Source organism: Monodelphis domestica, chromosome 4, assembly GCF_027887165.1.
Source record: "Monodelphis domestica isolate mMonDom1 chromosome 4, mMonDom1.pri, whole genome shotgun sequence".
NCBI classification, from domain to species: Eukaryota; Metazoa; Chordata; class Mammalia; order Didelphimorphia; family Didelphidae; genus Monodelphis; species Monodelphis domestica.
Window position 1 is genome coordinate 196,531,284 of NC_077230.1, and position 24,275 is coordinate 196,555,558.

Consider the following 24,275-nt stretch of genomic DNA (forward strand, 5'->3'; position numbering starts at 1 on the left):
TCCTGCAGAGGTACCAAAATCTTCCCAGAGAGCTGATTTCTGTAATTGTTAAATGAATTGATAGGCAAGAACTTTTGTCATTGTAACTTTGGACTGACATTCAGGAACAAATGTAAACATTCAACTTGTAAAGATCTGGGAGATATTGTATCTGGTGTAGTCACTCTTCAATAAGTCATTGTGGTTACATCAAAAACTGAGTAACCACCTCAATAGCAAGTCATTTCTGAGTCTGGGACTTGATTCCTTAGGCAATCACTGAGTAGGAGTAACTTCCACAGTAGTTACAGTGTGTGTGTGTGTAATTATCATTCTCTTTAGGATACAAGGTGAATCAATAGATGGTTCTGGGTTTCTATACCACTGAAATTTCTTAACAATTTTCACTTCCTTCCCTTGTTGCTCTCAGGATACATATTTTGCCATTTGGCTAAAATATTTCCTGGGAACATTCATGCCATACTGTTTGTTCAGAGTTCTGGCTATAGGTATCATGAGAGGTGGAGTGGTATATTGGAGCTGGCAAAAATCCTCTCCTGAAAAGCTTTTGTTTAAATAATTGTAAGCATTTTACCTTAGTAATCAGCAAATGCTACAAATCAGTGCTTGATTTATTGTTTTGTTGGTTGTTAGAGAGAGATGGAAAGAGGTATGGGAGAGGTGAGAGGGTGAGAGGGAGAGAGGTAGGGATAGAGAGACAGAGATGAGAGAGAGAGAGAGAGAGAGAGAGAGAGAGAGAGAGAGAGAGAGAGAGAGAGAGAGAGAGAGAGAGAGAGAGAGAGACAGAGAGAGAGAGAGAGAGAGAGAGAGAGAGAGAAGGGAATATATAGTACTTTTATAAAGCTCTTTCTTCCGCATAGGTATTCAATGATTTCTAGACCTTATTTAGTTTCCAAAGTCCAGAAATTAAATGTTCTTTGTACTTTATGTCATATTATTAGACAAATGAAAAATTAAAAAGAATTGATAAAATGATCTTTTTAAAGAAAAATAAAAGATAGCATCACTGAACAAAACTATATAGCTTGAATTTTCCCAACTGACAGGAAAGCCTTTAGATAAATGACAAAAACTGGTTTGGTTTTGTTGAAAAGTAAAAGTTATCAAAACAGGAAATAGGGTGAAATGAAATCTGGGCTACCTCTTGGCCTGAAATAACATATTGTTGAATGCCTGCTTATTATAATTAGAAAATTAAAGAAGGATGCTTCATTTTTATTGATTTAAGTTATAGCTCCTCAGCATTACTCTTTTCAAGAAAGTCTTTTTGATTTCTTTGGTTTTTGTATCTCAGTCATTTCCTGCTACCTCAACCCATTCTCCTGTCCCCAAGGAGTCTTTCTTTAAATAAAAAAAAAGAAAGAAAAAGAAAAACAGCTTAACCAGAACAAAGGACAAAATAACCAGACTGACAATAAACCAGCCTTGTTCTTGCAATCATAAGACCCTAGAATTTAGAGACAGAAGAGTCCTTGAAAATCATCTAATCTGGTGCTCTCATTTTACTGATGAAACTTGGCCCACAGAAATGTCCTAAGGTCACACAGTTAGCCTGTGTATAGCAGAGATGGAACTGAAATGAGTCCCCTAAATTTCTTTATACTGCGCCACACAATCTCTTTGATTTGTTCTGAATGCACTTTGCCAGTCTTTTTTTTTTTCTTTAACTGACATGCTTAGCTATTTTATTTTAAACCCTTTTTCAAATCCACTGAAACTGGAAGGAAGAAAATCAACATCTTTTCTAAGGAGCCACTTAAAATGAAAGCTATCAGCTTTGTGATATTCAAGAGGAAGACCTTTGGAAAGAGGTACATGGTATCTCTAACCAGAATCCAAAATAACTTTATTAAGTGTAAATAACAGTATTCGTAGCTGTCACAAAGCAATTTATTTCTTCACATCAATATGCCATGCATATCAAACCCAGAGAAAGCAAAGCACTAAACACATGGCTTGACAATTAAATGTTATTAAGTTTAAATGTATCTTATCACTTCCAAAGGATGGTTTTGCAAAGTAAAAATATAAAAGGATTTAGTGCTTTTAATGAACAAATAATATAGTTTATTAAAACTGTTAACTTCTAAGGGTTTGAGTTATTACTTAAATTTGAGTCAATGCAACCTAGTTTTCTCTCTTTTATGTGTTTGTAAGTGTGTGTGAGAGAGAGACAGAAACAGAGACAGAGAGAAGGAGGCAGAGACAGACTGAGAGAGAGAGACAAAGAGAGAAAGAGAGAGTGGGAGAAAGAAAGATGGAGGGAAGAATAGAGAGAGGCAGAAACAGGGAGAGAACTAGAGAGAAAGAGAGAGAGAGAGAGAGAGAGAGAGAGAGAGAGAGAGAGAGAGAGAGAGAGAGAGAGAGAGAGAGAGAGAGAGAGAGAGAGGCAAGAGAGAATGATTTAAGGGTTCTTTCCCATCTTTCTAGATTTAGATATTTTAGTGTGTCACTGAGCTGATATTATTTTCCAGTTGTTCTTTTGTTCCACTGAATTGCCATGGACCATGATATTTTTCTCCCTTTAGGGCTTATTGACTTTTTTTCTTTGAAGATCAATATTGACAGTAAGAAGATTCCAGCTCTTTACAGTATAGTAGGGTCAAGAAACATGGCAAGCATATCATCAGGGAGATGAGAAATAAGTGGAATACCAATAAAGAAGCCATCAATACAAAATCAAAAGGGATAAACAGGAACTGAAAACAAAGACAATTAATACTGAATGAGAAGATGGAGGAATAGAATAAAGGAAGGAAAGGCAGCAGCGAAGAGCCATGGAGAAAGAAATAAATAAAATTTGTATACAGTGGAGTCGTCACATAACATAATAGACAATATAGCTATCCCTTTTAGAAAGTGTCCTAGAAGATTATGGGGATCACACCTAAGCTTTCATATAAAAATAAATAGCATATGGGAACCAGGAAAATTGTCAACAAGAACAGGACTTGGGATTGGAGCCTAAAATAACAATCGTGCCCTGCTTCAGTTTTCCTCTAGAGAAAAAGCATCTTTTTGGTCAGGAAAGACCTTGGGTCTCAGAGGTCAAGATTGGGAGGCTGTAACCAAACTGAAAAGGCTTCAGGTATTGGTCTAGTGGCTGTTCTTCCATGCTCACATCAGTTTTTTCAAAATATCACAATATTCCTTAAAAGATATAATGTGCATATGTTAATTTGAAGATCCTTTGGTTTTCAATATTAATTGAGGCGTACAATTAGAAGATGCTCAATCATCAAAGGTGTTTTGCCACCATCAGGGAAGGTGTTCATTGAAGATGTTAAATGGAAGATAAAGTCTTTAAATGATTAGATCTGATGTATCTTCTTGCTTGAGGATGACATTGTGCTCATTGCTTCAAGGTCCAGAACAGTTTAGGACCCTCTAAGTGAGATCCAATGTCACTCAAAAAAGTTAAACCTAACTATTCAACTGGAAACAACTAAGTTCATCAAGAATGCTAATCATAAAGAATATGACATAGATATATAATAGAAGGCAGCATCTAGAACTTGTCCATGAGTTAATATTTTCTTGAATAAAAAGGATAGAGAGCATGAGGCAGAAATGAACAGGAAGTCCTGGGATCTGATCTACTCTGACCCCTGCCAAGTCACTTAACCCCATTTGCCTGGCCCTTGCCTTTCTGTCTTAGGATTGTTACTAAGAGAGAAGGTAGTATTTTTTAAAAGAAATTAACAGAAAAGGAAAAAAGAAATTAGCAAGGGGAGAGGGTTGGTTGGTCTGAGTCTTATGGAAATTTTAACAACTTCTAGTTTCTCTCTAACAAATACCCACATTTTAAGCATTAATATTCTACTGAAAAACACTATATGAGTCATGGTACAGCACAGTGTCACCCAAAGAATGATGGAGAGGAGCATGATAGGCATGAGTAGGCTGCAATATATTGCCAATGAAGAACTGAGCAGGAGAAATAAGAATGCCACCTGATAGATGTAGGACACGATGTCTTTTGTTTTGTTTTTGTTGAATACCTTTGAGAAATGCACTAGCAGACACAAAAGAGATTGCTCACCAATCTCCATTTTCAAAATATATGCTTGATGTTTTCTAATTCTCCTTTTATAAAATTATATTTTGGGTGAATTTCAGAATACAAATAAATAGCAACAGAAAATCTAAAATAACAGTCGTATATTACTCATAGTGAGATCCTGTTCTTCTATCAAAGACCTGTCTTTTATTAAAGGAATAGACATGAGAAAAAAAGGGGGTATTTGCACCAATATACATAACCTAGTTCTCTGAAAAATGAAAGACAAGATTCCTTACCATGAGACCTGTACGAAGCAAAATATAATGCACAGTTTGAGTGACATCTGCTGCATGAATTAAATTATGATATGGATTTTTGTACTTGTTGTAACCAACTTCTAAGGCTTCAGCTAAAGAAATTAGAGAAGACACAGGAATCTGTGGAAAGCAATAATTATTCATTAGGTATGTTTCTGACAGAATTAACATGAGTAAAAATGTTCAAAGTGAAATAAATATATTTGGTTATGTTTAACCTGTGATTAATAATATAGCTGCAACAGACTCATGGTTCAAATTCTAGTCTCTGATTTTACTATGTTTTAACTTCATTAATGAGTTATCTGGCAGAAAATTATCAGCTATAAAAGGCATCTCAGCTGAGACATCTCTAAATTGAATGCATTGAGGTAAACGATGTCCAAGACCTTCTTCCAGGTTGAAATTCTATGATTTTTTACATATTAATGACTGAAGCTATATACTGCTTAGAGATACAGATTAAATTTAATTGAGGTCTACCTCATTTAGACTGTAGTGACTTGGATTTTGCCTCAAGGGACCCAAATGAAAATTTAAACTTCAGTATATCGTCAGCAGTTAACAAGCCAAGTTGCTAAGTAATTCCTCCTACTGATGAATTGTTTAATTAATTTTTTAATTTTTAAAAAATCTTGCAATGTTTACATATTTGATTTTCTTTCCCTCACCTCTAAACTCCCCCCCTTCCCAGATCCAATAAGCACTGCCACTGGGTTATACAAATGTTATCACTTGTACCTATTTTCCTATTATTTGTTTTTGCAATAAAGCAATCTTTTAAAGCCCAAATCTCCAATCATATATCCATATAAACAAATATGTCATTATATTTTCTTCTGTGTTTCTGCTCCCACAGTTCTTTCTCTTGATATGGATTGCATTCTTTCTCATTAGTCCCTTGAGATTGTCTTGTAGTAGCAGAGTCCACTACCTTAGATTGTTCCACAATTTTTCACTTTCTGTGTATAATATTCTCTCGAATCTGCTCCTTTCACTCTGCATCAGTTCCTGGAGGTTCTTCCAGTTCACATGGAAATCCTCCAGTTCATCATTCCTTACAGCACAATAGTATTCCATCACCATCAGGTACCACAATTTGTTTAGCCATTCCCCAATTGAGGGACACCCCTCATTTTCCCATTTTTTGCCACCACAGAGAGTGCAGCTATAAATAATTTTGTACATTGTTTAATTTTTTTGTAGTTATTTTTACATTATGAAACACTAAAGTGATTTGAGATTTCCCTTTATCCCATTTGTACTGGGAATACTCGTTTTACTTTCCCCAGATGGTAAAATTGACAGTTATGGTTCTGATCATTTACTCCCCCCAAAAGGCCAAATCGATTGTAAGACTTTCCAGTTTAATTCTGGGATAAGATATTATGAAAGAGATATATTTGTCTCAAATGCCTCCAGTAATGTATCCTTAAGAAATGGTTTTAGATGATCACCCTAGTGCAAATATTAATAATATGGAAATAGGTCTTGATCAATGTACATGTAAACTTAGTAGAATTGCATGTCAGCTATGGGAGGGTTTTGGGGAAAAAGGAGAGGAAGAATATGAATCTTGTAACCATGGAAAAATATTCTAAATTAATTAATTGAATTAAAATTTCCAAATTAAAAAAGGAAATGGTTTTAGAGTTTTTCTTGAAGGTTCTGTAACTGGTCAATCAGAACCAATGGATATAGTAGTAGAATTCACATCAGAATGGCCTTCATTCAAATCCTAACTCATTCATTTACTTTAGTTTCTTCACCTTTAAAATGTGGATAGACAGAGTATCTATGTTACAGAGTTGTGAGATACAAATGAGATTATATATATGTATATACATATACAAAAATATGTATATATATATATATATATTTATATGTGTGTATATGTAGGTCACTTTGGAAACATTAAAGCATTATATAAATGTAATTTACTATTATTATAGAAAGTACGTCGATATATTGAAATAATTAATTCTAAGGGAGCATGAAAGTGTATAAGGCAATGACAGTGAATTGTTGTGAAATAAAAAATATATATAGCCATAAATATTATGTATGTATTTTCTCTCACCCTCTCCTGTTGAGTGTTTTATTATGTTAATAAGACCTAAAAGAGACTCATGAATGGCATAGTCTATCAATTTTATTCAAGTCAAATTCATTCATTTTTCTCATACATTTAATGTTTCTAACCTTGAAGCGGTTGAAAAAGTCATATCTGGTGAACAATTCATACATCATAAACTTTAGACTGTGTTCTCCACTTGCATCATTTAGGGCAAATACATCAAATGACCATTCATCTATATTCTGTAAAAAGAAAAAAGATACATTTTAGTTGGTGATGTCACCTAATTCTCTTTTTCTCCATCAGTGACTTTAGGGAAGAAATAGGCAGCACATGACTGCAAACCGGACGCCATCTAATAGGTTTGTGGCATAATGGATAGAGAGTTAGGCATGGTGTCAGGAAGACCTCACTTCAAATTCTGCTTCTGGCACTTACTAGTTTTGTAATTGTAGGTAACAACCTCTGCCTCAAAGAAAATAATAACATCTGTCTTCAAGGAGTTTTGAGAATAAATAAAATTAGATGATATTTTAACCACTTTGCAAACTTAAAAACACTCAATAAGTGCCAGTTAGTTAATTTTCCAGGGATCTGGCAATGATTGGGCAGAGAAAGTTATTTAACAAATACTGTGGGCAAATGTTGATGGAGTTAAGATGATCTGAGAAGAGGACAATAATTTTTCTAGGTCTTTTGCTAATTTACAGTATGCCATTCCTATACCTTGGGTCTAACTTGAAGACTTCACTATCTAAATGGATTTGTTCTTCCATTTTGGTTTTGTTCACTATAGCCTCCATGATGATGGAGAATATTTTTGGAAATCATATCTCTATTTGATACCCTATTTGATATTTAAACAAAGAATCATTGGGGAAAGATTTTGTATTGGCAGCTCCCTCAACAATTTCTAGTCACAACAAAATCTGCCCTTAGGGAAGGCTTGAATAATTTGTCATTCAGTGGGGTCATTGATATAAAGGTGGAAGGGAAATCTGATGTCTAATGTTACAATGTACTCATGTTATCTTTGAGTAGAATGAGGCCCAGACCAATTACTTGACTTGCCTCCAATCAAACAGGAAATAAGGTGGTGGCAAAAGCAGGATTTGAACTTAAGTTGAGTGACTCAAAATAGAGCACTCTTTCTATTGTGCCATGCTATCTCTATTTAAATTCTTGTGTTGCATCTCATGGGTGTATTTGAGTTTTAAGATTTCTCGTTACCTTTAAGATAAAAGACTTTATATTCTATTCAAAAGAAAGTTAGGTATAAATAGTGAGTAATGAAAGTCTTTTAGATGGCATAGTGCCTTCCTGTTATCTTTTAGAGCACAATTTCCAGCAAGTACTTATTTCAATTGTCAGTTTATGCGAGTGAAACTATAAATATAGATTGCCTTTCTTTTTAGATGTTCTTGCTTATGAATTACTTGTCCAGGAAATAAGCTAGTCTGTCTTTACTCTCAGAAAATGCTTATATCTCCTTAGACTAGTGATGATTTTTTTTAGTTTTGCTCCTAACTTTATTTTTTAAATTAAAAGATATTTTTCTCAATTACATGTAAAGATAATTTTCAACAGATATCTTCTAAAATTATAAGATTTGAACCATCTCCCTTCTTCTTTTCTCTCCCCCAACTCATAGAAGATATTTTTTAAGTGTGGAAAAGACATTCATGGTCAGTGGGACTGAAGTAGCCTAATGATTATTATAAATGTTCCACAGAACTGACATATTACTATATACATATGACTATGCTTAATGGTGATAGTATAATTATAGTCCAAAAGTTATTCATTCTTTTTGAATTCAGATAATTTAACTCATTTAAATAAATCATATTCTTATCTTGAAAATTTTGAGTTAAAAAGATCATCTTGTGAAAATCATTATCACACCAGTAGCTCCTAAGACTCTCTCAATACCATTTTTATTATTTGGAAAATTAATTATAAAGAAAAGAAATTCTTTCCTTCTGTGTGTACATTGGCTTATATTTCTTAATTTCTTGTTAGGAGTACACATACATCACCTAAATACTTGTTTTTGTGTTTTGAAATGGTTCAAGTTTTATTGCTTGTTATTTTACCAAATGGAAAACTCAACACTTGGGCTTAACATTCTGCAATATAAAATTCAAATTTAGTATCAAAACAAAATTAAATAAGAATTAGCTTAGTTTGCTACATATTTACTATTCTTGCTATTTTGAAAAAGATAGAGAAGACAAAACAGCATATTTCTATATCGTTTAGTTTTTGGTAGAGGTGAGAACTACTTTTTAAAAATTGGAGAATTCCAGTATTAATAAATAAGGAATACATCTGGCTAAACAAAATTAAAATTTTCCATAAACTAGAATCTGTCTACTGAGATTTTACTCTATTAAGTATATGAATCACTTTTATTCTTATTGTTTTGCCCCATGAGAGTAAATTAAGTAGACAGTTCAAATTAATAATTACATTTGTGATTTTTGAATGTTCTAAAAAATCAATGGACAATATCCTTGTCCATTTGGAGGAAATAATGAAGGATGTAGAATTATTCCATTACTGAGGGCATTAAAATTTGCTCATATTCTATAATGTGGAACAGTTAAGTTGCAGCCACTCATATTTTGTATTATTACCTCAAAGACATAAGCAGTAATGAATCCTTAAAAGGGGCTATTGAAATATAATATAAAAAGAGAAGGTTTGACTAGGTAAAATTTCAAAAATATATAGAGCATTAAAAAGAACCATACATTTTAAATATAGAGATGGCAGGGAAGATGATAGACATGAGAGTACATACATTTTTGGACACTAACAATGTTTTCTTGACTAATGCTTATGTGTTACAAAAAAAAAAAAACTTTTAGAGAAAGAGGTGGGATGGTCTACCAAAAAAAGAGGAAGAGAAGGAAGATAAATATTTAAAATGTTTGAAAGATAAAAAACAATTGAAATATGTAAAATACAGAGGGGAGCAGGAGGATCATAAGGGGAAATGTTGGAACTAGCTGAGGAATGTTGGAACTAGAGAGTTAAGTTTAATATATACTTTAAAAAAAGCCCATCCTGTATGAAATAAAGATTTGTGGTGTCACATCTAATCTTTTCCCCCTATTCTTCTTTAGTATTAGGAAATATTCATATTTGTCAAGTTCAAAAGAAGGAAAGAAATTTATATATATGTATGTACATATATATTTATTTATATGCCACATATATAGTAAACTAAAGATTCTGTTGTGACCTGAATTTATGTCATCTTAAATATAAAGAAAAAGGAAAATATTTTTTCAAGTTCATACAGCAAAGCACTTATGATTGTGTTAACATGAGAAAAACTTTGATATCTTTGTACAAAGCTAGTAAAAGAAACTAAAGAAATGGGGCACTGGAAATGAATGCCTAGCCAAGAATGGAGTTCTTTCTGTAAAAATGTTGGGACAACCATGGAAGACAGAATTGCTGAGAACAAATGAACCAATGAACTCCATTTAGTAAATTTCATTCAGAAAATATAGCTTTAGGGATCAAACTAATTTGGTATCACAATGAAGTCCAAACAGATATGATTTTCCTCTGTAATCACTTTACTATTATCTTCTCCTCTTTGTCATAATACTCATATCTAAAAATCTAATTTCAAGGCAAAACCAAACCTATTTATTCTTCATGTGTTTCCAAGTATACACCTAACTGAATTTTTCTTTATCTAGGCTTCTTAATGGAAAATCTTAAACAAAAAAGGGAAAATTTTCAAATTGAGAGTTCTAAAAATAAATTTTTCATTAATTTTGCTAGGAATGAAATATTTAAAATTTTGTGCATTTTTAAAACTGATATACATGCCAACATGTCCAAATAACAGAAACTGTTTTTTATTTTGAAAATTAATTTAACTAAAATAAAAAAGTATGATTTAAGAAAAATATAATAACTTAAGTTCTCACCTTTAATGCTGCAATGACAGCTGGTGGATAAATCAAGCCAGCCATGCTGGAAGTCCGTCTATACATCCTAAAAAGACAAACAATTATTACTGAAATTCTCCATGTAGTTACTTAAGAGTGTAGGAAAGCTTCTTTTTGTTAAGTTTACTTTTTATCTTTTTTTTGTTTACCAAAGACCTATTTCAACATCTTATCATAGCTCCTCAGTGACCCTGGGTCCTTAAAGACTTTTCCAACAAAATTCAAATTCTAAGTCATTCTACCATTTCTAATTTCTAATGCTTTAAAAAAAAATGGTCAAGCTCCAACAGTCATAATTTCACACAGTTTCTTTTTTCCAACTGTACTCTTTCATTCAATTTAATATCAGTTTTTGGTCTTTCCACTAGACAAGGGATCTGACTGCATAAGTAGCCAATTCAGAAATCATTCCACATAATTAGTCAATAATCTTTGTGATACAATTCAGGGCTTGTCTTCTGACTGGCTCTAGGCTTGAAAAAACTATTCCTCAATGGAAATGAGATTTCTAAATATTCTACAAATCTTCATTTCTGAATTTTGAATCCTTTCTAACATTATTTTTTGCAATTTCCCCAAGTGCCCATGTCATCATTGGAAATTACCAACTATCAAAATTATGCTGAGATCTTAATAAACTTTCTCCACTTCATTCCATGCAAATTGCAATTATTGAATTACATTATGTGAAGATTGGATTTGGCTCTCCCCTGATTGTAATAATGAAGGTACTTAGCTGTTCCCTGATTGTGAAGATTTAAATTATAACTCCTGTCTATTTTTAGATTTAATACCCATAAGTGTAAACACCCTACTTAAAGTTGAGTATGTTGATCTGCCCATTTTAAATCTAATCACCAAAAAGTGCAAACATCCCACTTAATTATGAAGTGGGAAGCTTGTGACCCATGTGTGAAATAGTGGATGACAAATCAGAATTGACTAACTTCCCATGGGGGTAGTCCTAAAACAAAGTGTCAACTGTGATTGGTAGATGTAAAATTGGAGAAGGTACAGGAAGTGATACAAAAGAAGCATCTTTAATAGGGGCTGCCATTTCCTGTGAGACTCAGTTCTTCATTTTTGGAAGTGAAGACTAGAGGAATGTTTCATTCCTTGGAGTGCTGTCTGGAGCTGAGACCCTGTTTACTGGTGAGACTGATAAAGATTCTGCTGACTGGACTGACATAGAGTGAGTGAAAAGCTCTAACTGCTGGATTGTCTGGAGAAACTTATCCTCTTGAGAGAGGCTCTTGTAGATGAGGCCCCTCTGGCTAAGAACTAACTCTTCCTGCCCAGGGGCCCCGAGTAAATTACTTAGTGTTCAGGCTAGATATCTTACCTTATCTTCTCTCTGATTTCATGTTTCACCCTTTCTATATTTTGTAATGAAATTATAAATAAAATCTCTCTTTGGAATCAATTTCCTGGCAATATTCTTAAAATATAAACTCCAACCCTTTTAAAATTAACACTTTTTCCCCCTTACAAGTATTATGTTATTCCCTATAATTTTACAATTAAAATTTTTGATCATATGTAACATGAAACCCCAAAGTATAGATGATCAATGAAATGATTGGTGAAATGATGTCTTTTTATGCCTTTCAATATATGATAAAAACCAATTACAACAGGTCCTTCATTTGCCCAAGGAGAACTTGTGAACTGTCTGCTTATTGATCTGTAACTTCTTAATGTCTTCTTACTTCATTTATAGCAAGAATATCAATATTGGTGAGTTTAAGTTCCTCTAGTTATTTATCAGTGGGTTAGAAATAAGATAAAAATTCACACAGAATAGAAAATGATAGCTGTTTATTAATATAAATATAATTATTTATTGACTATGGGAGGGGCAGAAGGGGGGAAGAAAAGGAAATGATCTTTGTTTCCAATGAATAATGTTTGAAAATGACCAAATAAAATAATGATTAAATAGAAAAAATTGTCATCAAAATTAACAATATCACATTCATATAACTGGTTTGCTACTTCAGTCCTCAGAAGGGAATCCAAATAGTATAATTTTAAAATAATAAACAGAATTTGGCTCACTCCCAAAGAAAGAAATAGAAATTGGAAGATTTTCCCCATTATTTATCTTAAAATGATATACTCTTGCATCCTGAAGAACTAATGAAGATATATGACTTGTTATTTAATCATTTCCTTTAGTTTGTCACCTCTGAAAGTTGAGCAAAAGCTATAGAAAATGTTTCCATATACTTGTTTAATAATGAAAAAAAATTTTATTTGGTTTACCATAATAACAACTTTCAGGTTCTTTTCTAACACCGTATCTTCCATACATACATCAGAATAATTTAAAATTCCTTGAAAGCCTTTACAACAGAAAAAAAATAACCTGTTCAATGACCCTTTGATCACTAACATCAGATGATGTTTATATGTAAAATATGTATTTGTGGAAGATGTTTGCCACTATGATGGACAATATAAACTAAAAATTATTTCCATGAGGATTGTGAGATCATGATGTTATTTCTATTTGCATATGACATTGTGCTATTATATCCAGAAAAAAAAACCTTCCACCAAAAAAGAACTGTAACTTTAGTTCTTCAGAGAGTTGCCTAGAATGCTGAGATTAAGTGACTTCCTCAGTGTCACAGAGCCTATATCCAAGAATTGTTATGAGGATGAAATGAGACAATAGTGACAGAATATTTTGCAAACCCTACAGTGCTACACAAAAGCTAGCTATTTATTATTATTATCTCACTGCCAAAAGAAAGCCAGCCACAGACCCAGGAAGACTTGCTCTCAAGTGCTTTCTCTGAGATGTACAGACTTTGTGATCCTGGGCAAATTGCTTAACTTTTCAGCATTTTATCTAGACAACTCTAATATGCTAAGTTGTAGAGGCTATGCCTAATTGCATTGGTAAAGGCAGTTTCCTTACTGGGAGTTCCCTCCATCAATTAAATCATAGATGGAAGGCAGATGAAGACCAGGTTTATACAACAAATGTGATGAGACTGTGGCTCACTGTCTATTTAGCCACTGCAATCAGTTTTGAAACACCTTAAAGTAACTGTAAGGAGGTGAATAGACTGGCCAGAGGTAATTAGAAAGGAGACATCAAACAAAGTAGGCAAAAATAAGAAGGAAAAAAATAATGGCTTATGCATATTAGAGAACAATTACAATTACAGAGCATTCTTCTCACAACAACCTTTCAATTTCATTCTTATTTGGAAACTGAAATAGAATCTAGGTAGCCTCACCTACATAAGGAAAATATGTAAAATTTAAAATTTCAATACAAAAAAGTAAAATATGCAAGAACCAAAAAACCATTACTTAAAAGGGTCATCATTTACTGCTAAACTCATCTTGGGAGGGAAAATATTAAAGCTGCTCCAGTCTCCCAGTTTCATTTTCCTACCTAAATTTCATCTGAGATAGATATTGCATAAATACAACTTATTACTCTCCTTTTCCAGAAAGGAGAATCAATTATTCTATAACACAAGGAAATGACAATACTCACTATAGACAAAAGCATTCACATTTAACTAATATCACCCCTTAGTCTACTGCATTCAATAGTCTTCACTCTGGAAAAATCTGATTCAGGTAAAGATTATACTATTACAAAGCAATATGACTGCCATTAAAGTAGGAATCAGAAATACTGTTTTTTTCATATTTCAGAGTTATATTGAGTTGCCTTTGAGATTCCTGGGAGTTCTGCACTCTCACTTACTTCTTGGACATAGATAAAAGATTTTCAGAAACATATTTCTCCCCTCCCCTCAATTTGCCAAAAGACAAATGAAAGCAATGAGCACTGTGAGGGTAAAAAAAAGATTTTCTTTAGTGGCAAAGAGATAATAAGACTTTTTCTTTAGGTTTTAGACAATCAAAGTCATTTATGGTGTGGGAATCATATGTCATTCAGTGGAATCAATAATTACATCAAATGCTCTAATTTTCATCTAATATGTACTAATAAAATATTTCAGAGCCATTAAGTATTATCATCTGTTTCAAAATCAACAGAATTTTCCACTTATTTTGGGGCGAGGAAATAGTCCTTTAAACCTTTCATTAGTGAAAATAAGTAAAAGTGAAAAACTAGCAATATTCATTTTCATTACAGATGTATGCATGGCACTTAATGAAGTTGGATATTTACTCACTAAATCAAAGTATCTTGGAGTTATAAGGTACCTCAGAGATCATGTTGCCAACAAATACTTGAAGAAAAATCTCCTATACAATATACTATGACAGTCATCTAGCTTTTGTTTTAAGCCCTCAAGTGTAGAAGAACCCAATGCCTCCACAAAGAGTCTATTTATTGCCATTTAATCCAGTTTAACATCTGTTGCTTTAATTTTCATCAATATATCTTGAGTATTTGTTACTCTTCAATTTTTCAGAATGATAGGATTTACACTCACCTGTCCACAAAAATTCCAGCTTGGACAGCATGTACAATGCTACGAAATCTTGGCTTCTCTTCTGGTTTCCTCTTTATCATTCCCATTTTCCTTGTGAAAGTAGAAGCTAACCAATCCCTAACTTCTGCTGGAACTGAATCAATATGGATGTCAGAGAGATCATCTTCAGTGTCTAATAATTTCCTACAAAATTTCAGACAGGTTAAATTAGGAATAAATTTCTAGCATAGATTTTTATCTTTACATTTATTAGAATATGAAATTAGAATATTTTAAAATGTGGTGAGTACAAAAGAGATTATGAACACATTTGATGGCCTTAATTGCTATAAAATTTAAAATTCCATTAAATTTTTTTTCTCCATCATTTCATATTTTATTCTTAGATTACAATGATGTATAAAGACAATATCCAACACTGCAAAAACATTTTGAGTCCTGGATTTTCTCCCCAATACCCAAGAGATATTAAGCAATTTGATATATATTTTGCATATGCAATCCTAGAAACATTTATCCATATTGATCATTCTGTGCAACTAGAAAAAACAAATAATAAATTTAAAGAGGGAAAAAAATTTTTGGTATGGATTCCAACAGCATCAGTTCTTTTTTCTGGAAACAGATGAAGTTTTTTATTGAGTCATTTGGGACTGTTTTGGATTTTTGTAGTATTGAGAATAGCTCAATTCCCAGTTGTTCTGCATACAATATTACTGGTATAATGTGCAGTGTTCTCCTGGTCCTGATAAATTCAGTCTGCATCAGTTCTCAAGTCTAACCAGGTTTTTCTGAGGTCTTCCTGCTTCTCATTAAGGATAAAACGATAGTATTCTATTACAATCATGTGGAACAATTTCTGCAGACATTTCCCAATTATTTAGTTTCCTTTTACTTTCTAATTTTTGTGACTCCCAAAAGGGCAGCTTTAAGTCATTTTTTAATATGTAAGTCATTTACCTTATTGTTTTCTATAAAGTTCAAAACTGCTGCTCCAGAATGGTTGAATCAGTTCACAATCTCAAGTTCATTAGTATCTCAATAGTCCCACCTCTCCTCCACCTTTGTCACTTTCCTATTCTATCCTAATAAAAAAATATAATAGATATGGCCTGGTCCCTCAGACTTATTATCATTTGCATTTTTCTAAATAATAGTAATTACCCTCCTCCTGAGCAAAACACATACAACTTGAGCACATTCATTAGGTTTTTCTGCACTATAAATCCTCTCATATGAAGTAACGGATGATCTCTACCTGAAAGCTTCCCAGAGGCAATCCATTTGGATCTGGTCTGTTCAGAAGACATTTTCTTTTACTGAACGAGCTCTGGACTCTCCATTTTAATGTCTTTCTTCATTCATGACAGAAATAAGATTTCTATCGAAAAGGAATTCTCACTTGGGAATAACAGATGATTATTGCCTGAAGGCCTTACCCACACAGATCACATCCCTAAAGTTTCTCTCTAGTGTGGACATTCTTATGTTAAATAATGTAAAGGTGATGAATATAAGCTCAGCTTCACTCCTGAGGTTTCTCTCCAGTGGGGATTTTCTGACCTGAAGTAATTGTGGAGCTTTATGTGAAAGATTATCTGAATTGAGATGTGATCTTGTTTTACATCACAGAATCCACACTGGAGAGAAACCTTATGAATGTAAAGAGTGTGGAAAAGCCTTTAGAAGTAGCTCTGATCTTTGTAAACATCTGAGAATCCACCCTAGAGAGGAATGTTACGAGTGTAAACAGTATGGAAAGGGTTTCATAAAGAGAAGTGAACTTCCTAACCATCACAGCATCCACACTGGAGAGAAAGTTTATGGATGTAATCCATTAAATTTTTTAAGGGAATTTAAGAACTTTAAGTTATTATAATAATAACTCACAGTTATTGCTCTAATATTTAAGCTAACCATTGATGGGGATGTGGAATCCATCTTGATAACCATGCTAATAGATTAGGACAATAATGCATGAATAATTCAACAGTTAAAAAATAAAATAGATAACATTGATTTCTTCTATTTGAATTTGTAATGAATTGCCTTACTTTTGTGTGAATTTAAGCAGGTTGATTTTCAGAATAAAATAATAAATGCTAAAATAAAACTTTGTTATGAAAACACAAATTGAAGATAAAATGGGAAGCTGCCAAATATCTTCACTTTGGCATCCCTTACATTACCTCTTCAGCATAAATATACTCTCCCTTTCTAAACATATTCAGTCAATGAGGTCTTCATCTGGTACAATGAGCCATTTGGAACCTGATAGCTCATTCAGATAAATAATAAAATTGTGTTTGATAATTTCAAGGTAAAAACATTTCACAAGGAGGTAAAAGTAGTCCCTAGATAGAGGGAAGGGATGCAGAGAAAGGAATTCAAAAGATCTTAGAAACATGCTGCTTAGTCTACATATTAATATTCATATACTTTTTGCCCAAAGAGTCCATTTCTAAGTTTCAGCTCAATTGACCTGAAGGCCAAAGTTAATTTGAACTGACCTGGCTCTTTTACAGTGGTCTCTTTCACAGCAGCCCTGAATGCTTTTGTGTGTGTGTGTGTGTGTGTGTGTGTGTGTGTATGTGTGTGTTTGTGTGTGTATGAATGTTGGTGAGAGTGGGGGGAGGGGAAAGGGTGTAGGTCACTCAAACTGGGGCCAATGTGTTTCATACTATTATCTATCTCACAAGTCAGTCTCCTGACCTCTGGATATCTATAATCTAGGCAGCTATGGCCATGAATTCCAGATTGACAGTTTATCAAACAACCTTCCTCTCAGACAGGTGGAAAAGTTAGCAAAATCTAGTGCAAGTGATCTTGGTTTGGAAAACATGGAGGTGGTGTGAAGAGTCATCTGAAGAGCACCCTTGGGTCTATATCACAACATTCTGGTCAATAACATTCACCAAATAATAATAATAGTTACTAAAACAGCATGAAAAATAATAGCTAACATTTATGTCATATTTTAGTTTTTGCAAAAAATATTACAAATATTAACTCACTGGTAAATGTCATTGTTATTTCCATTTTAGAGATGAGAAAACTTAGACACATAGAGGTTTAAGTGACTTGCTCAAGGGTCTCATAGCTGGTAAATGTCTCAAGTAATACTTGAACTCAAATCTTCTTGAATCCATGGAACAGCAGTTTCTGTCCCCTAAGCTACATAGCTGCCAATGTATGTATATGCATGGCTGACAATTTCCCTGGGAATTACACTGATATTTATATAATCACAAAATCATGGGTTAAAACTAGAGGATCTATTCAATCTCTTAATTTTATTCCAATCTCTTAATTCAATAGCTAGGCAAAGCTGAGGCCACTCAAAGCCTAAAATCCAAATGGTCTGTGATCTGATACTCATAAAGATAAAGCAGTGTGCCCAACATTACATAGCTAGTAAGCAGTATAAGAATCTGGGTATTCTTTTTAAAACCCCCCTTTTGCATTTGTGTTTCTTGGCAAAGGCTGTGGGACTTATTACATGATTCTTTTTTATCTTTGGAAATGTTTCTATATAAATGGATTAATTTGGTGAGAAGAGAAATTGCTATAACATAGAAATTAAGTATGGATATCTTCTCTGCCGAACTTTGTCAATGTGAGAGGGGACTGTGAAGAAGTAAGGAAGAAGTGAAGCTGTTACAGATCTATAAATAACCTACACTTGATTAGGTTTACAGCATTAACAAATAACTATCTCAATGATTTCTGTTTTTTGTTTGTTTGTTTGTTTTTGAAGAATGGTGCAAAAGAGGTGACATAATGAAACATGCAGAGCACTGAACTTGGTAATAGAATGACCTAGATTTCAGTAATATCTTTATTGGGTCTATAATCCAAAGAGAAAAGAAATAAGTAAAGGGCTTACCTGTTCCAAAAAAAATTAGCAGCTCTATTTGTAGTGGCAGTAAGTGAAATTAGGGGATTGCCCATCACTTGGGGGAATGAATGAACAAGCTGTGACATATATTTGCAATGGAATAGTATTACACCATATGAAATGATGATTAGGATGAGTTCAGAAAAAACTTGGAAAGACATATGAGCTGATACAAAGGGAAGTAGCAGAACCAGAACAATGTGTACAGTAGCAGAATTATTAAACAATGATGAATTGTAAAGAACTAAATCACCATCACCAAAGCAAATCACCAAGATAATCACAAGGGGCTCATCATAAAAAAGTTACCCACAGTCCAAAAAGGAACTGTTGGAATCTGATTCCAACTTCCACTGCATTTCCTTCATGAGTTTTTTTTTAATTTGCATATTTGCTATGTGTCTTCTCTAATGACATGAGCAATATGGAAATATATGTTGCATGAAACCAATGGTATAACCTATATCAGACTATTTTCTGCCTAATAGAGGGGGAAGGAAGGGAGAGAGGAAGAAAATCTGAATCCTAAAATGTCAGAAAACAATTGTCAAAATTGGTTCCTGTATGTAACTGAAAAAAAATAACAATTTTAAAATATCACTTCTCTCACTGAGTGACAAGTTATTTAATGTCTCTGAACCTCTAGAACCTCTAAAACATCACATTATACATAGGCTGGAATTTGCAACAGTGAAGACAATTTACAGAGCAATGAAATCACAGATTCTAAACGTAGTAACATTGAGCATGAACAAAACATGAACAAAATAATATTATAGAAAGGAGAGTCATGGATTAGGAAATACAAGTAGACTAAAAATTTCCATTGCCCAGAGGTTTCATGAATATCTTAGATGAGTATGATTGGTATGTATATGATAACCTGTGGCCACTATAGAAATCATCAATATATATATATATATATAGCATATGAAAAATTCTTTGCAAAGCTTAAATCTATATAAATGTTGACTATTATTATTTTATATGACATTTAACAATTTCATAGATCATATCATAGATTCCTTCATGCAAAGGCTGCCAAGCTTCTACTGCCTGAAGTACAAAGTTTAGACAATGTATCATCAATGGTGGTATCATGAAGATAACAGTCTCAAGCTAGTAGAGGGATAAGACACAAGCACAGCTAACGCTCCAGGATCATGTAGGTTATAAAAACTCAGTATAACACAGGTACAAAAGGAATAGGTACAAAATTAGATGCTACAATGTGGAGTCAAAAGGGAAAGGCTACATACAGAGTGCTCAATCTGGAAAGGCCATTGGGCTTTTAAGTTCTCATCTTTGAGTGGGCAATTCCCTTGTCTATGCCCCAGGTTAATAATACAAAACTATTTCAGGCATACTTTAGCTTTGATTCTTAGGTTTCATTCTTCTCTAACACTTAATTTTACACAGTGTAGGGCCTAAGGATTTAGAACAAAAAGAAGAGCATCTGGTCAAAAGATGATTTGCAAAATGTGTTAAAATCCCAGGCAACTCACCAACCAACCCACATTAGAAGAAGAACTGGGACCCTTATTTGGGGTATATAACACAGATCAGGTTCTAGGGGAAGGAATACTGAAGAAAAAAGATTTATTAGATAATATACTGATTAACAGAAGTGTATAATTCTTTAAATATCTTATGTTTTACTGACTTGCAATTTTTTGCTTGTGTAGGAGGCACTCAAAAGGTATTCACCTTATATTTTATTATATAAACATGAATGCGTTCACAAATGCCCTTCTTTATTTTAAATCCTTTAAAATGCACTACTCAAATCACAATAATGCAATGGAGATGAACATAGAACATTACTAAAGTTATACTCCTGGGGATAAAACTAGAAAAAGTGATATACCAGTGTAGAAGTATTGACAAATGAGAAACACTAATACTTACTTTGGAAAATTCCTAATTTCCTTTGGAATCTTAACTCTGACTGGTTTTCGTTTTCTACATAAAACCTTAAAGCGAACTTTCTTTCGCCTTCCTTTGGCCATTTAGTATCAGATTTTTTAGACTTTGGAGCCTGGCATCACTTTAATTAAACTGAATAATTCACTACTTCTAAATATATCCCATTTTTACTATCACTCATGTAGATCTGATTACAGGAAGAAAAAACTATATAAGAACACAGACACACAGTTCATTGTGGTGTAATACTTGTGAGGTCATTGTGTTCTAAATACTCTTACTCATCCTTGTATCCTTGTCTTCATCCAGGTAACAGGGGAAATATGAGTAATTACTAAAAGCTATAATGATTTTTGTGCTTTTAAGATTGATACCATGTAAAATAATTTATAATCCAATTAGATTTTACATGAAATTGTACAGACAAGATAATAGACATATCCCTTCAAAAAAAATGGAAAGTCATTGTGGCAATAAAAAGTGATTTCCTTTGAATGTTCTACAATTCTCATTTACTGAGAGAAAACTGAGAATAAAGAAAGGGCAATCAAAGAGGCAGTAGGCTGCAAAGGAAATAGAGGGCTGAATTTGAGTCATAGGACCTAAGCTGTTTGAATCCTGGAACTGACACTTAAAAACTGAAAAACCTTAGGTAAATCATTAAACCTCTTGGGCTCTATTTTTTCATATGTAAAATGAAGGTATTGTATTACTTTAAGGTTTCTTCCAAATCAAAGTTTATAGCCCTATGACTATATGGATGCAGGAATAAAAGTGTGTAAAATAAAAGGGAGAAGGCATTCTCTAATAGAACTAAGGAAATAATGTGTAAGATAGGAAGAAATCAACGTAAGTTTGAAGACAAAAAATGTATTAGTATACTTTTAAAATCAGTCATAAATATTAGTAATGATTATGCTATAATATGTCAAAAAGGAGATAAATATTTTCTACCCTTTAAGACATTAGAATCCAGTTCACACATTGGATTGATTCTTTTTTCCTTTGTGAGAAAATGTTGACTAGTTGCTTTGCTATTGATTAAAAAGCCTTTTCTTCTTGAGGTTAAAGTGTTTTCATGGGTGAGAGGCAGGTCTAGATCTATGATTTCATCAGGTCAGGGAAACCTCATGCAAATCAATACTATCCTTTTAACTTAGTCTTCATTCCCAAGTCCCCATGTCCAAGGTGACAGACTTAGTATGTATTAAGTCAAAATCTGAGTCCAGATATTCCTGACCTAAAGGCTCTCAAAAATGCTTGATTTATAATAATGAACGATTTTGATTTTGTGGGGCTATATGCTACCTTAATGACATTTTACTTTTTCTTTCTCTTGGCCAATCTATTCAATTTATTCAGTGTAAACTGTTTCTTTTTTTTTCTGAGACATTATATGTTAAATTTCTTCCTGACTTTCATTTTCACAACTCATTAACTTTTACTTCTCTCCTTCCTTCCTTGTGGCTTCTGGGGAATCCAGAAAACAAAAGCATCTTATGGGTTAACAAACAACAGGGAAAGCTGCAGATACATAATGGGGATTCTAGGGAAAGAATCTTGTCTGTGGCAAATACATATCACAATTCTGACGACAAAAACTTTTCAAGTTTGGTTCTTCCTGCATGGATCCTAGGGACTTCTAGAGTAAATCATCCTCTAGGAACCAGACTAGAATATCCTCCTTACTTCCAGATTTGTGCATAGCTTTCTCAAATGCTAAGGGACCAAATCAGGGTAATTTACATTAGCCTTGACCCCTTGGTCTTCTCCAGAGGTAGAGTTGTCATAGTGATTAAGCATGGTCCATCTGATTCTTGGCTTTTAGGAACTTCTTTTAGTGACTTTCTTGTTCTTCCTCCTTTTATCTCCTTACTCATCCTATCTTATTTGCTGTGAAGGTGAGCCTCCTAATTCTCAACACCACTACCTACCTTAAGTTTGGATTTTAAGGGAAGACCTTGGAAATTCTAAGTACCTGCACCCTTCACCTGAACTTCTCTTTAACCAATGATACTTTTCCTGGACTCTTTTATCAAGTCAGCATATTCTACCCTCTTTTATTTCCTCCCCTTCCTATCAATTCTGAACTTCTAGCTGCTAATGTACAAATCAATTCCCCATCCCTCAGTTGTCCTTTCCTTCACTCCCATCTTCCTGGACTCTTATATGCCCCACCAATGTCTGGGTTTAGATTTATCTATTCAGTCAATTTTTCTCTCTAGAACTACTTCATCACCAAACTTCCTTTTGTCTTGAACCTGTCCTTTTCTCACTTCTTCTATTTTCCAATACTTATTGAGACTTGGATCACTTCTGATGATATTACACTGTTGGCCACCCTTTCTAATACTGGCTGCACTTTCCTAGCAGAATTCATGGCCCAGAATGAGTCAATCAGAGCATTCCTTGCTCTCCCATTGCCACTTCCATAATCTCTCACTACCGTTATCACTAAGCAAAATGTCTTCTTTTGAGGTTTATTCAATCCATAATTATGACTGAATCAGGATTCTGGTAATTTTTCTATTGGCCTACAGAACTCTTTCCTTCTCCCCTCTGATTTCAGCATCTAGCTCATGTTTTTCTACCTTCTAGCTCCTGTCATGCTTCAATATATATTTTTATCTTTCCTCAACCTCCCTAACTCTCCAGTTTCTCAATCTACTAAATTCCTATGACCTACTCTTTCACATCACTATAACTATACATAGAGGTGGTCATATCCTTGATCTTGCTATTACCCACAAATATTCTACTTCCAAGTTGTTGAATTTCAGAAATACACTTTGCTCATCATAAGGTTTTTTTTTCTATCTTTTTTTTCTATGCTTTGCATTCCCTAACAGTTTTCTTACAGCATTTGGTCTTCCTAAAGTTTAGTTTCTTCCCAAATCATCACTCTTGTACTGGCTATACTCCTTTCTCCATCTTGACTACTTGGCAAATCAGTTCACTTTTTCTGTATACTCCAATTCAAATCTCTTGATCCTTTGTCCTTTTGACAATCCTGCCTTGCTAAACCCAACCTGGATTATTCCTTCCATTTCCCTCTTTTCTTTCCTATCATGATTCTGGAAAATGCTTGGGAAAATCATGAAGACTTACTGAATGGATACATTTCATTTTTATGTTGCATGTTCCATCAACTAGTTTTCACTAGAACAAAGTAATCTGTATACATTTTCCAAGATGGGTAACTATCCTATTTACTATGGAAGTTATTTAAAATATTTTTGTCCTTCAAAAAGCATCCTCCCTCTATTCTCTTAGTTAAGACCTTTCTTCAAACCTCAGGAAAAAAGAGATTATTCTCAATTACTTTTTGCCTCTTTCTCATCTCATATTATTTAAATATTCTATACCATGATCTCCACCTTCATTCCTGTCTCTGTTAAAAAAAAATTGGTACTTTTTGGTACCACAAGTTATCCTATATACAAGCCTGATCATATTGTATGTCCTCACTATCACCTCTGCTCTCTTTAATCTTTAGTTTCTCTCTATATTCTGAATCCTTTTTGGATGCCTATAAAAAAGGACTGTTTCATCAGTCCTCAAAAACTCTCAACCAATTTGATGATTCCTGCTGGCTACTATCTGATATATCAACATCCCTACTCAGTTAAACTCTTAAAGAAAACTAT

General features: G+C 33.5%; 1 protein-coding gene across 5 annotated transcripts in view; it reads right to left on the reverse strand.

The window, feature by feature from the left end:
• The window catches only part of PDE1A (phosphodiesterase 1A), a 455,171-nt gene that overhangs the window by 100,191 nt on the left and 330,705 nt on the right, over positions 1 to 24,275 (reverse strand). For 4 of the 5 annotated variants that reach the window (XM_007494476.3, XM_007494477.3, XM_016433729.2 and 1 more), the window contains 4 exons: positions 14,805 to 14,987; positions 10,351 to 10,417; positions 6,523 to 6,639; positions 4,300 to 4,440 (listed from right to left, as the gene is read on the reverse strand). In XM_007494476.3, the coding sequence (XP_007494538.1) occupies positions 4,300 to 4,440; positions 6,523 to 6,639; positions 10,351 to 10,417; positions 14,805 to 14,987 (508 nt within the window). Of the gene's footprint in view, positions 1 to 4,299; positions 4,441 to 6,522; positions 6,640 to 10,350; positions 10,418 to 14,804; positions 14,988 to 20,610; positions 20,827 to 24,275 lie in introns of those variants that run through there. The other variant, XM_007494475.3, reaches the window with a different exon arrangement.